General features: G+C 37.6%; 1 protein-coding gene across 1 annotated transcript; it reads right to left on the reverse strand.

The window, feature by feature from the left end:
- Positions 1 to 920: 920 nt before the first annotated feature.
- Positions 921 to 13,309, reverse strand: LOC149789543 (uncharacterized). The gene is made up of 4 exons (XM_089973313.1): positions 13,169 to 13,309; positions 10,374 to 10,484; positions 9,350 to 9,451; positions 921 to 1,076 (listed from the first exon to the last, which is right to left on the reverse strand). Exons 1-4 carry the CDS (start codon positions 13,286 to 13,288, stop codon positions 957 to 959), a joined length of 453 nt encoding a protein of 150 aa, XP_089829439.1. The 5' UTR covers positions 13,289 to 13,309; the 3' UTR covers positions 921 to 956.
- Between the last annotated feature and the right edge of the window lie 2,217 nt (positions 13,310 to 15,526).

The raw sequence follows: 15,526 nt of genomic DNA on the forward strand, positions 1-15,526 counted from the left end.
AAAAATTTTGAGGAAAATGATCAGGTCTGCTAATTTCACGTTGTATTGAAAATGCGTGCTGGTCATGGTGATAAAGACAAAGTGAGCTCGTCCACGTTTACTATAATACTTTTGTGTTTGTTGCTACATTTTGGTCTTCATTAACATGTGTTGGTTTTATTATATTAGGGACTGGTCTTCGTAACATAGTTTAAATAGCATTATGTTGTCGGGAAATTGTTGTTTCTGATTTCATTTTCCCATATCTCCTTTTTAACTTATTATAACGTCGTTTTGACATGTATTCGACTAGGTCCTTACTGTAAGCATTTTTCAGCATTTGCTGTTGATTATTTAGGCGTGTGTGTTCATTGTTCTCTTCCTGTTAAGTTTTATTTGTAACCACCAAATCCGGGCAGGACATTTTTTCATTTCGATTTTAATTCTTAATTTTCGGGACAAGTCGTTCAATTTTGAATGCTTATATATGAGTTTATGTTAAAATGAATAAATAATTATAGATAGTTTGGAGAAAGAAGGTGAAATTATGAAAAGTATTTGTGGACCCTCGAAATAATATGAACGGTTCGTTAAATCTTGACGTGGACAAAATTAAAAATGAGTAGTGGTCGAGCGTTCTATTTAACGTTTATTACATACTAAATCTAAGTTTTGATGAAATAGGCTTTAAGTGTTAATTTACTTTTACATATTACTTGTACTATAATGGGAAAGTTTTGCTGAGGCTTTCGCTGTTACACTGCTTTGGAGCTAATGAATTTGAAGGGCTAATCATATTAGATATGTCTTTTTCTTGATTAATGATCATTTTTAAGGTGTTAAATCTGTGTATATAAACTAACATAATAAATAATTATAATAATAATACTTCCTCAGGGATCCATAGGTTTGCATAATAACATTAAAAGTGAACAGTAACGTAAAGATTCTGGAATTTCAATTTAATCGATGATACATTAAGCAAATGCATAGAAATGCAAGATCCCGTTTCCACAGGCTTGTTGAATGGACTGAGGAAGTGTGTCCTTGAGTACCTCGCTTTTCGTCGGAGAACTTGTCATAGGCAGGAGGCTGGCCTGGATATAATAAAATGTGAAAAATACATTATTTTGAGAGAGAGAGAGAGATAGATTTGTTGTGTCTTTAGAACATTCCTATGAACATTTCTAACGTAAACATGTTTATTGTACCGATTTCTAGATACATAATTTTGGACCCTCAGCACATCTGCATCGCATGTTAAAAATATATTTTTATCACAACCGCTTGATGCTGTTGCAAACGATACTTTTGTCGCATTTTTAATAAATTTATTTTTTAAACGCTTCTTTCATGTCTTTTAAATTTATAAAAAAATTATTTTAAAAAAGTGTACTTTGGCAGCCATATGCATTGAATTTGACCTTCGATTGAACTACAATGTACTGATCTAAGTCTTGACAACATTGTGATATATTCCTGTAAAGATTTTTCAGGCACTGTGAGCCCAGAGGAAGAGTACATTGCAATTTACAAACATGTCTAGAGAGCACCACTGTGGATTGTCATTGGTTTTTCAAACTGCTTTATGATGGTGGCTCTTGCTTCTTTCCAAATTCAACTGTGAACAGTTTTATTTCTCTGATAAACTTCAAAAAAGACTTGCTTGCAGTTGTATTCATTTCTTGAGCAATGACAGACATAATAAGAAATACGGACATTATTAAGTTCGGTACAGCAGTGGCATATGTAAGAGGAAATACGGACCTTATTAGGTTCGGTACAGCAATGACAGACGTAATAGGAAAACGGACATTATTAAGTTCGGTACAACAATGACAGACGTGATATGAAATACGGACATTAAGTTCGGTACAGCAGATAAAGCACCAGCAATTTCGTGTCTTTCAATTTCAGCATAAAATGACAATACAAGACGATAATGACCTCGTAATGATACGATCTGTGCAGACAGCATTTCTTACCCAGGACAGCTGAGAAGAATTTTCAATGCAGCTTCTCGCCTGAGAACTACAGTATTATAATAATTGACTTCGCATTTGTACTGTGCTGTCTGGGCGCGAAGCTTTATCAAAGGGCTCTTGTGATGCATTTGTAATATCCTGGCAGTGGCGCGAATTCTTATCTAATGACCATTGTACAGCATTTGTATTATTCAGTACGGGTGCGATGTCTTTTGCAAAGGCTCCAGACGCCTTTTCAAAATGCTGTATAGGAGCCCAAGTCATATTCGCGTTTATGGTATGCTTTTGCGCGAGATAGGTCTGATCTAACGGACTTATTCGCACATATTATTTTACATCTATCCTAGTTGTATACACATAAGTTAATAATGTTGAAATGGTTGAAAAACATATTTTTGGAAATACGGACTGAATATCAGATCGGTTTATGCTTTTTCCTTTTAGGTAATCAAGGTTCTAAACATGCAATGAGGTTGAAGGTCGAGGTTTCACTTCAGTCGATCTAAAGTAGACTTCCAAATACCTAGGTGTTAAGACATTTGCTACAAAAGTGACAGTTATATCGCTTTAAGGACTACCTGCTTTAGCTATCAGAACGTGCGAAAGCGCAAAGCAAAGTTACCATGAGTTGGCCTTTGGGGTAGGATACTTTTACTTAGATAAGTAACCCAACAAAACGCGATTACCAAACTACTTTACACGTCTCTGATATTGTGATATAAGCTTCGATGGCGTGATAAAGGAAAATACAAATATGCTCTCACATACACATCCACGTCCAAGTCTACGTACATGCCCATGTCCACGTCCACGATCATGATTTGTTTCAAAGCTCGCAAAGGAGTTTATCCCTATGAGTACATGAGTGACTGCTGAAAGCATACTGAAACTTAAGTACCACAGGTGGAGGCATTATATTCGTCGTTGTCTCACAAAGGTGTTTCCGCAAACGACCACTCACATGCATACAATGTTTGGTCTGTGTTTTGTTGTAAGACAACCTTGGCAGCTACATTGGTCAGTATCTGCATATGTGCGTGCTTCTGTTCCCGTATGTGGTAGACACGCTTCGTGATAAAGCTATGCGTGAATACAAAAATGGCCACCGTGCAATGATTTTCCACAACGGGAATGTCTTGGAACGCATTATGCATACAGTAAAAGTTGAGTTAATACTGTTCACTGACTTTGATCAGCATCCTGCGTATGACGCATACGATCCCTCTGTCCCAGATTGTTTCAGTATCTTGACCCCAAAACATTTTGTAAGTATGGAAGATGATGGAACCAATGCCCGTACGAGACTTTCACTAGATCAATCTCAGTGATATATACATATACGAGCACGACAGTAACAGTGACGTCAAATGCTTCTTTGAAGTTGGCATTGATTATCCAGACGAGCTGCATGCACATCAGCAAAAATGATTACACGCTGGTCCAATTAGCGCTGTCGGTGACGTAGGTTTGGATGTTCCCGTATTAGTGAGGAATTATAAATAATACCAGCGCATGTATACGGAACACATCAAACCGGTGCCAGTGTAGTAACAATGTAGTAACCGTGCGTCATATGTAGCTATATGCTTGATTGTAATGCGTTTGTGGCGAGTCCATCGGGTGATCAGGTTTTGCCAGCCTGGATCGATGATTCCACACATCAAGATGAGCATGAATATGAGGACAAAATAGACACATACGAATTGCCGAGTATGGGCAAACAATGGAGTACCTCTGTAAACGTATCGGCATTGATTTTGTCCGGGACACTAAACAAGATAAACTCTGCACGCTTGTTGCTGAGACCGAGTTTGAATACCCCGAGTTTGAATCACGCAAACTATTTGTCAGCGTGCACATTGCGGTAGACAGTTACATATCGAAACTGTCACTGGCAAAATCTATTTATTCTGGACTTCGTGGTCTTTCTTACGTGAAACTGTAGCATCTGTGTTGGTATGTATCAATCAGATCTGGTAGTGAAAATACATCAATGGACAAAATCGGGTAAGTAGCACGACATCGCGCGTATTCTAACTCCCTCGTTAAACACATATACCGAACGAGCTTGTTTTTAAGTGGATCTAATAAATGTGCTCAAGAAATCATAAAATCAACAGTGACTGTCTTCTGTCGAGTCACCTCAGCAGGTGTTAACCCAATTTTGCGTGTAGTTTTATTATTCAGCGCATCTATGAATACAGGGTATCCACTCGAGAGATCGCTTTACTATCTGAGACCTGATTAACAATTCCTGAGCGACCTGATGTCCGAATAATCGTTGAGTACTGTACGATTAAATATCCGATAGTCTGGTCGCCATGTATGTTAACATGTCCAACATGAACCCATATGTTGTAATTTGTAACAAACCAGCACCGGGTCAGATAAATTCTTTGCGCAAATTATTTTGCAACAACCGCAGATATGCTAGTGGTGAAATTGTAAAAGTCTACAAATAAGTTTAAGCGCATCTGCGATACTTGTAGAATCGTTCGATGTCAACTGTTCCACTTTCTTGTATCTGTCAACAGCATATACAATGGGTAACGCATACGTCTGCATACACGATCATGAAGGAGAAATAATAGGTCAGCCTGAAAAAGGTCTTAAGGTATGCTCACATCAAACTGTCCTCGGTAAATCTTGTGTGATGCATGTAGGTAATTTTGTCACAGTGCAACAGCGCTTGCTTGGCTAATCATCCTCATGGGTGACATTTCCGCATCTGATAACTTTTCAGGGCAGCTTCGGCTTTAAAGTAACCGTGGCAATCCTAGTAGGTTACAACTAGTTTCATTATATCATGGTTTTAGCTTCGATGAGAATCCCAGCCTTCATAACTCCTTTTGATAGCATATCTGGAGATTCTGACGCAATGTATGATCAATAGCGTTTATATCGTGGATGATATCTATATCACCACTTTGGCATGCACGGGTATGACTCGAAATTGTTCAACATGAAATCGTGTTGGTAACACGCAGCTACAAGACGGCTTATAGGTGATTCTCCAGTCGCATACTGAGCTGTGTTTTAGTCAAACAGTAATTATGTCCAGGAATACGTTCTGCATCAGGACATCGACTGTACAGTGTCAGTGGCTTATTGTAATCCGTGTATGCGTCCACTGGGTCCGACCAAGAATATAAACTTTATGACCATGATCCAGTGAAAACAGCTTTATTTGAACCATATATGGAGTTGCAGTGAGTTTGTTGTGCCACCTCGCACACAATATGAGGTTCATGATAGTGTTATTCAACAATCACCTGTACATAATCATGCAGTCAGAAGACCGCAACTATGTTAAAGTGTGCTCAGAGATTTTACATTAGAGTTTCAGTTGTCAGAATTTACCATTAATTTATTTTCCACTACTGATGAAGCTCCTTTCATTGACGACCTTGGTCCAAGCGTAAATACTCTTGTTGAGAACGATGAAGTGATGCCTGTACACAAAACAACCAATCCAAAATACTTACCCGAGGCTGACAAAAATAGAAATGTGATCTATGTAACACAACGTTAAATACACGTGCCGAATGTGATTTGGAATAACTATTACATGATGGTGATATGGCATGGCATAGACGTAAATGGTCATTGTACCTGCTGTGCCGTTGTTTTCTCGTCTGATGAGTTGAGGAATATGTTCGCAGAGATCAGCAAAAACAAATATAGATCCCAAAAGTTGCATGCGACAAGTGGACTGCGAAAGTATCGCGCTGTTGAAATGAACCATTTTAGCAACTACACGATGTCTATAATGACATAAGAAAAGTTTTGATAAACGTCATAACTGAGCATTCTGACAGACGTCACAAAGCTTCCCGGGGTCGACTAAAACTTCTTTGCGGTTCATAGCGATCTCCATGAAAGGAGTCAGAGATGTTTGAGCTGCGAAAGAGGGTTTCGAACAGGTGGTCAAACTCATTCGCGAAACCGAGGAACGAGTGAAGAATCCACAACAACAAAGACTGGAACAGAAAGAGAATCTGGTACGTTTCTTCGGACACGCTGAGCCATTGATCAGTTGCAAGTCAGACTGCTGGAGCCCAGCAACGCCAATAGGCGGCTGTCGTATCTCTGTTCCAATACAAAGCAACTGCACCACCCGAAGTAAAGTCAGGTTTGCCATCGTCTAAGATATTTAGCTAACTTGTCATTTCAAACAATGAGGAGGAATTATTACACTTTGCCGCTTCTATCAATGGTAACAGAAGATGTTATATTACGGAACAATATTATAAGGCACGCACCAAAGAGGTAGGATACCAAATTGGGCTAAGTAGTAAATCGGAGAGCTTTAAATAACACGTGCTAGCAGGCAAAGGCTGAAAGTTATTTCGCGATACTCTCTAACATAAAAAACATTGACTTAGAAGACTACAACAAAATAAGACGTTGCGGATTTTACGACTATATGGTCATAAACTAAGTATCCGCATTGGGCCTAATTTTCGAGAGCAAAAATTGTGGTCTTCCTTGCGAATAACCCATTTGAACGTGGTCTTTAAAGTTCCATGACATTGTATTGACATTGCCACTAGCGAGTAAGAGATTGACTCAATCGTTGAAGAGTTCCGACTAAAAATTTACTTGGTGACAAAGCGTGATTTTAAGATTTGCATACACAAACATGAACCATACTCAGCTCTGGATCTCTGCTGAATCTTCTACGTACGAAATTGATATTTTACGGTCATTGTTGATCAAGACGGACATATCCTGCACCTGTGCGGGAGGACCTTGACGAAATAACTATATTAAAGTTTGACCTATTTAATACAATGAAAGTTGGATGTGAACGTGTAAGACCGGTACTTACATTGCCAACGCTGGTAAACCTATTTAAGTGACATATTACAGAAATGGCATTTGCGTTGTTGTCCGTGGCGACATTCACCGGGAGTCGCACATGTTCTTGTTGGCCCTGACCGCGCACTGTGCACCGATCACTGATCGAGTTGGAATGTGAGTCGCTGATATTACCAAGATCGGTACTGCCTACTGGTTAGCGAATTTGGGACTTCAGACGAATACAGTAATTTTTAATTCTGGCACCTCAAAGAGCAGATACACTTTTTAATATAGTTATCAGAGAAGCAGCTCATCACCGACTATTTTATGCGAATCGATAATGGGAAGCGGATTACAGTTGTTTCACATAAGGTATTCGACGAAGCAATAAGATAGAAGAGTTAAAAGTTACCAATATCATGCGTACGTAGTGACGTGCCAGACCATAAATGGCGAATCGAAAGTTTGATTCTGGACACAACTCGATGTTTTCTTTGTGGGAAACCTTCTTGGAATTCCGAGGAAAGTTTGTAAGCAGAGACAACCATATTGCATATGGCAAGGGTGATAAAGTCGGATTTGTCAAGAACGCGCTGAGTTCTTATTATGACTGGAAATCGAATTCAACTGATTCAAGATTCATTCGATGATCATTGTGCTGCAACTAAGCAATATGTGGAGATAAAGATCGTTAAAGACCCCTCTACACCGCACGTAGCAACTTCATTTACACCATTCCAAAAATGTTTGACCTACGAAGTAGAGAAAGAATTCCTGTAATAGAATAACAAATGGCTGAATTATTGTTGCTAATATGAACGTATTTGATAAATCTAAATGATACATCTTAACAGTACGCGTATTTAACATATCAGGTTATTATCACGGGTAGGATCAAATGTCAATTTGTTAATATATGCAATATTAGTAACATTAGTCATCCACGTTGTTCTATCCAGCTACTTAACCGTCCTTAGCTTTTGCGTTTAAGATTAAAATTTATCATTAAATATAAGTGATGGTTTCTGACGGCGCCGATGAGGTTGCAGTGTTTGCGGACGAGGTGTTAGATCAGTAAACAGGGAATAATAACACTGCTGGCGATTTTGTTTCATTTGTCGGCGAATACTTGCGTCAGAGGGGTGTTAACCAACCCTCATTTACAGTGATGTATGATCTTTTCAACGCCAAATAGAACTCGACAGATGGGACCATATTGATGTTATCAATGCCAGCTTGAGGCTCTCATAGTGTTATAGCATTAACACGTGAAAATAGCCGGTCGCTGACAGCACTAAACAACATTTAAGTTGCCCATGGGTTTGTTTCTACAACGATAAAGTGAATTTACCGTTGGCTTTGGTGTAAAGGAAATCAAGACTACAGCAACAGTAATACAGTAATACGTAAAAATATATGTGTTTGTCTTTGCGCTTGAATTTCACGTTATATCTGTTTTCGTACTTGAATTAGTGTTTGTAATTGTTTTGTATCTGAACTTGTACTTGTGTATGTACTTGTCATGTTCACGCAGTTTGTGTTACAATATCATATAAGTGTATAGTTGAATAATAATAGCGTTTTTTTTAGAGTTTTTTTGGTTACAGATCTAGGTTGAAGTGTTATACGCCACATGACTATCTTCTTGCATGGGCGCCTGATCGTATGCATGAGCGTGTTATGGGAGGACAAAGTCATGGGTGCAGAAATCGTTGACCTGGATCAGTAACAAGAGTTCGAACCTCCTATTATCATTCTACTCTTTGAAATGAAAAAGATTATGAATGTCAAAGTATGGAAATAACATTAATAGTTGAACATAAGCATAGTGTCTTTTTTATTCATGTACCTGTCATTAAAACGTGGGTTATTTTGACAAGAATAAAAACACTTTAAGAGGCCTCATTAAACGCAATATGGCGTGATATATCAAACTGTACAGACGTAACGATAACGGAAGGTTTTACAATGTATGAATTGAAACAGCATGGTTCTTCTTGCAGATGTTGACCTTCTTCTCAGTGAGATAGTACACACTGATGTAAACAGATTTGTGTCGGTAAATAATTGTGCCCAGAAGTTACGTATTATGAATTTTGACACATTGTATTTTGCACTTATGAAGCATAGCTTGTCCGTTTTCGAAATCCGAAAAGAGACTCAAATATTGGATGGGTCACTAATTGACATCAAATAAATTTAAAACCTTAACAGGAAATAACTTCATCTGCATAGGGAGTATCGTATTGCTTATCTTGGCAGGCATGATAGTTAATTCACTTAAAATAGCATTGGAAATGGCGGACATACAGTTATATTGAAGATTACAAAGTAATCGTACGACAAATTTCAAGCGGATATTCTTAATTATGCTACGTTATTTCTGAACACCACTTTCTGAAAACCTGTTCGTCTAACGTGGCAGGTGATTGGAACTTTTTAACATAAAAGTTTCGTGTCACACAACTAGAACTTACTTTCAATATAGCCAATCAGACATTTATGATCCATAAAAATATGCAAGGATATACAATAGTGTTGTTGACAACAAAATACATTTGAAATGATGTATTTACATTTACCTCTAAAGTTCTCATTCCGGAATCAGTATGAATTAACATTTTTTCTCGGTCACTCAGAGCAAAAATGAAGCATTCCATATGTTTTTTGATGATCATTTTACCCTAAAAAAGAAATGAAGCGTTACTTATGTTTCTTGATGATTATTATAACCTAGAACACGAAATGTACTGAAATTAAAATGACTAAATACTATGAAGGCAATTGCTTTTTAGTCTATGCATGTATGTACGGCGTACGTATGTACGGATGGTAGTATTTCTCATCGAAGTGTGCACACATGTATGTATGTGTGTATATATATATATATATATATATATATATATATATATATATATATATAATTAAATGTGTGAATACAAAACTGTGTTCCCCCAAGAAATGATTTTCCAAAGTGTTTCCCCTCCTTTCACACACACACGCAAACACAAACGCTCACACACACACACACACACACACACACACACACACACACACACACACACACAGAAAATGAGTGTTTACACTAGATGTCATGAGACAACCAGTTGTGTGTATGTATATGCCTACCGTCCCAATCGACGACGGTATGTTTGTGCGTGTTCATGACTGTCTGTTTGTATGAAAGTATATATGTATGTATTTAAAGTACCTTCATCTTAAATTCAGTGTGGCAATTGACTAACCTGTTTTCTTCATTTATATGTGCTAAACATAAGAAACAACCAACAATGTGAACAAAAAGTGAGCACGTAATTGATAAATTGTACGATCATTACTTGTGAGTCAGTCCGAATCGTGAAAACATGTTTACATATTTGTATTCAATTATATAGTAAGTATTATAATTATTTATTTATTTATATTATTAAGAGAGAGAGAGAGAGAGAGAGAGAGGGAGAGAGAATGGTGGAGGGTACGTACAGGATGGGAATCATAACAGAAGGAATATGTAAGGTAATTGTTGCATCTTCGTTACGGTCATGAGTGGTGCCAGGCGGATATGAGAGAGAGAGAGAGAGAGAGAGAGAGAGAGAGACTACCTACCGTCTGGAAATCGTAATGGAAGATAATCGTTGCATGTTCGCTGGGTTCATGAGTGGGGGTAGGCAGATGCGTATAGTGGATACTGGTGCGATGATGGTGTGTGGTTGTTTGCTGAAAAATAATAATGTTTCCTGCCGAAATATCTATATTTTAACTAGAATGTAAAACATTTTTCAAAAGAGAAACTCAGGAAACAAGTGTTACGAGTTTAAGAAAACTATATTCTGACGATACATATTTCTTACCTAACAAAGGAAAGAAAACTGTAAGTTAGTTGAACTGCGTCGAGTCGAAATAGTTGTGGTTAATACAGGTTACCTGAGTGTGGATAGCAAAGATAACACCAAATCTATATTCGCTTGGCCGATGAAACTCACATCTCTATTTAAAAATCATACCAGCAAAACATTTAAATACAAGAATTACTTTCCTCTTACGATGCATATTACGTTAGTATACCATCATCATCATCATCATCATCATAAAATTTAAATTAAACTTACCGATAGTTGGTAACAGCCATATCTAGAGCGAAATTCAAAATGGTCACATGACAGAAGGTTGTGCTATTTCACGTAGGTTTACAAGTCGCCAAACATAAGATTTTCTCCGGAAATATAATGTACATATCATCAAAGGGACCCCACACCAAACGGTAGCTCCACAGTCACCATAAATACCGGTAAGTGTATAAAATGTACACCGATGTGTGCAGATAAAAGTGGCTGTGAATACTTGCAGCTATCAATGAATAGGCGATATCAGCCCTTAACCAGAAAATCAAAGTCATCATTGGTTAGGGGCTGATTTATCGGACTACCTAATACTCATTTTAGCCCTCTTGTCGTAAATGTACTTATGTTGTGCCCAAAGGAAGAGTTAGGTGTTTCAAACAGGTGTGTCATGTGTCTGTAGTTCAGTTTATCTCAAACCTAAGAAAAGATTATCGTGTTTACTTTCATATGAGTCAACAATAATTAAAACAATTCCGTTCCTACCTACACCATCGTGGTTCCCCTATCAACCCATCATGTTATTTAATAGATATACATTGATGAAAAATGAGTAGTTGATACCTGTTATAAACGTTTTCCGCACCTACATATAATTGTTTTGCCGTAACAATGAATTTTGACTTGCAGTTTCCAGTAGTTGTTGCTTACAAATGAATCAATGCTCAATACAAAATCTAGGACAGCACTACCGCTCTTTTCGGGTTAGATTGATACTTAATTATCCCAATATGAACAAAGGTATATTTAGACACGTTGTACAATTTGTTCAGTAATGTTTTAGTCTTCTTTGTCTTCGGTATCCAACACCGATTGTATAATTGAATAAAAATCCTACGTACTGGAGGTTGACTTGGATATACCTATGCCTTCTGCCCTAACGTTTCTGCTCCTGTCTGCGGCGGTTCGAGTCTAAGATTCAGCCAATGTGGGTATGTGAGAAAGCTTGCCAGTAGCTTCTCGTGGGTCGGTGGTTCTTTCCGGGGTTTTCTCTGGTTCTTCCTCCACCATTAATACTGGCCGCCATGTATACCCTATCATGTGCTGCAAAATGGCGTTAAACCCCACAACAACAACAACAACAACGTTTCTGCTCCAACATTTATCGTATTTCTTTACTGCTGTTTGACATTGGATTTGTCTTTATAAAAAAAAAAAAAAACAAAAAAAAAAAAAAAAACAAAAAAAAACCCCACAGAATTGAAAGGCCCTATTCTTTCCAAGCACGCTCCAATTCCTAGAGGTGAAAGGATGGCTGGGCACTGAACGTGGGGTTTTTTCCAGAAAGCATACATCAAGCAAAAGGCCAATATGTTTTATCATGGTATATACTGGAGGTCGTACTCTATCCCATCTTATAATACACTACCTATGCCAGAAACGCAAGATGCCAAGTATTTCAGACCAAAATAGCAAGCGTGGTGTCTGCAGTGGAGTGGGTTGATGATCTAGCTTTAGAGACAGTGACATGAGTGGGTTGATGATCTAACTTTAGATACAGAGGCAGAGTGGCTTGATGATCTAGTTTTAGGGACAGAGACATGAGTGGGTTGATGATCAAACTTTAGGGACAAAAACAGATTAGGTATATGAAGATGAAAGGAAAACGACTGCTTAGTCCGCAATTTGAAGTCGGCATCAGTACATTCGGAATTCCGACAGTACAAAAAAAAAAAAAAAAAAAAAAAAACGTGAAACTTTAGCCCAGTGTTTTTTTTTAACCTGACAGGGAAGTCAAAAAGCTATGCTTACTGACGGCATATCCCAAGTATGGCATCTATCTAAACAAAGGATTTATGTTTATCCTCACATGTACTTTTTTAAACCTAAGCCTATGAACCTGAGTGAACCTTTTGAAATTTGCTGAAGCAGACATGACGAAACACGTTATCTTCTGTATCTATTACAAGCTGAACATCTTGTTAAAGTGTTGGATATACATTATGTTGCAATTTGCACAGAGAAGAAGGATATGTAATATTACTTGTTTATGTTTACAATACTTTCTCTGTTTAGAGATAGCAAAAATTACATCTTGGTATAACTAGTATGGCAGATAAACGGATACCAGGATGAAATTCGTATTCCAATAAACGGATGCCAGGATGAAATTCGTATTCCAATAACCCACGAACCTCACCGAAGGCGAATAATCGCTTCTTCAGAATGCGCCAATGGACTATATATACTTACTCCAGTTATATTATTGCATTTTCGTGCCTCCAACAATCCATCAACCTCCCTCTCCCCCAGGGAATAATTATCACAACCTTATTCACTCACCTGGTAAGAAAGGCCAATTAGAATCCCAAAGAGGATCAAAAACATCATTTTGATTATGGTGTGGTTACAGGTAGGAATACTTATCAGGACTTGACAGTACATATTATTATAACAGATCATGAGTTCGCCTGCATTGGTTATCGCAAGGTTTACCTTTCCGACTGGTGTAGATTTTAACCTCAGTGTGAAACATATGTTGACCTTTTATATTCAGTATAAAATACATCGCAATAGCGGTAGATGTTTAGATGTTTGTTGAATGTATATGCACATCACTGTTTCTATGTATGTATGTATGTATGTATGTATGTATGTACCTATTTATCTATCTATCTATCTATCTGTCTGTCTGTCTGTCTGTCTGTATGTCTGTCCGTCTGTCCGTCAATCCATCAAACCATTAATCTGTGTATGTATGAATGTATGCGTATGTATCTTTGCTTCAACCTACCTACATGTCTGTCTCTCTTTCGTCCATCCATCCATCCATTAATCCATGTACGCATGCATACATGGAAGCATGCATCTATGTATGTATGTGTATATATATATATATATATATATATATATATATATATATATATATATATATATATATGTATGTATGTACCTATTTGTCTGTATGTCTGTCTATATTTATCTGTCTATCTATCTATATTTCTATATATTTGTCTCTCCGTTCTCCCGTTCATCCATCCATCCATCCATCAGTCCGTCGATCCAACGATCCACCCATCCATCCATCTGTCTCTCAATCTGTTTGTCTGTTTTTTCGACCGTTCATCCATCCTTCTTTCGATCCATCAATCTGTCTGCCGCCTGTCTGTCTGTCGGTCCATCCGACTGTTCACCGACCATCCATCCACCCATCTGTATGTCCATTCACCCATCCATCTATATATATATATATATATATATATATATATATATATATATATATATATATATATATATATATGTCTGTCTGTTTGTCTGTCTGTCAGCCTGATTTTCTGTAGTGTCCTTCCGTCCGCCCATACATTCATCCATGCATCTTTTGATCTGTCATATGACTGTCAGTGTGTCTGTTGGTCTCTCCGTCCTTCTATCCGTTTATCCGTCCGTCCGTCCGCCCATTCATCCATCCACCCACCCACCCGGCTATCCATCCATCCATCCATCCATCCATCTATCTATCTATCTATCTATCTATCTATCTATCATTTGCAACGTTAATATTTAATTCGGTATAAATTGATTAGAATTCAAGTAAAAATGAAATACATTGATATTAACAATTTGCACGACTTTAGATAGTAAAGAAACAAATACCAATTTAGGAAAGGCAGTCTAAAGTATTTCCATACTCTGTAACTACGTCTATGACGGAAGGAAGATTTTAGAGTCATTAGAATTTGAGCTAGGATAAAGTAAATGGAATACAGAAACTAAACCGAACGTCCCCTAATAACCAGTTCATCAAAGACATCAAGCTATACTGTTAGAGGAAATAACAGCGGAGAGCGAGCGATCAACGTATAAAATATATAGCGTCTTTCTTTAAGAAGAATTTAAGCTTATATACAAAAAAGAGAGCAGGAAAATCAGAGGATATCTCAATTTTTAAAGTGGTAAAGATATTATTAACTAATTAGTTCTTGACGTATCATGAAGAGATTAAATATAAAATTTAATAAAGAAACAAAAAAAAAAAAATAAAATAAAAAAAAAAAAAAAAATACCAGGAAAACAAAATGAAATGAAATGCTGCAAAAAATGCTAAAAGTGTATATATAAGTAGTGAAGTGGGGCACCCTAGGGACAATGGGACTTACCATTAAAAACACCCTTGGGCTAATCTGGGGACATTGTAAATTTAACATGGGAAAAATTGCTGGGTCAATCTGGGGACAAGGGGAATTTAACATGGGAAAAATTGCTGGGTCAATCTGGGGACAATGTTAATTTAACATGGGAAAAATTGCTGGGTCACTCTAGGGACAAGAGGAATGGAACATGGAACTAGAGTGTGGGTCTGTCTAGGGACAAGGGGAATTGAACATGGGATTTTTTTTAAAAAATAAAAAAAAATAAAAAATGGGGTAGGCAATTGAAAGTCTATCTCTTTTCGAGAGATGTGGTTGGCCCTGAAAATGGCATTTGGTTTATGTTAATACACCCTTAACGTAAAGGGCATCTGTGACATCTTCTTCTTCTTCTTAAGCTTCGCCTCACTGTAGGGCCATAGATGAGTACTCTTTTGAGGCATCCTTGCCTCTCCACATAGACTCTTCGTATCCATAGGCTGGTGTCGGTCCTATGGACAACTGTCCATTTGGATCGGACATACATCGGTATGTCCGTCCTGAACATCATCGA

The sequence above is a fragment of the Sinohyriopsis cumingii genome, chromosome 10 (genome assembly GCF_028554795.1).
Source record: "Sinohyriopsis cumingii isolate HCF-2022 chromosome 10, ASM2855479v2, whole genome shotgun sequence".
NCBI classification, from domain to species: domain Eukaryota; kingdom Metazoa; phylum Mollusca; class Bivalvia; order Unionida; family Unionidae; genus Sinohyriopsis; species Sinohyriopsis cumingii.

What these genes read in the sequence shown, in the direction of transcription:
- LOC149789543 (XM_089973313.1), bottom strand. Translation starts at nt 13,288, where the DNA reads ATGATCTGTTATAATAATATGTACTGTCAAGTCCTGATAAGTATTCCT. An exon ending in TCCATTACGATTTCCAGACG is followed by an intron (nt 9,452 to 10,373) that starts GTAGGTAGTCTC and finishes TTTCTTTTTTAG; the next exon opens with GGTAAAATGATCATCAAAAA. An exon ending in CCGGAATGAGAACTTTAGAG is followed by an intron (nt 1,077 to 9,349) that starts GTAAATGTAAAT and finishes TATTATATCCAG; the next exon opens with GCCAGCCTCCTGCCTATGAC.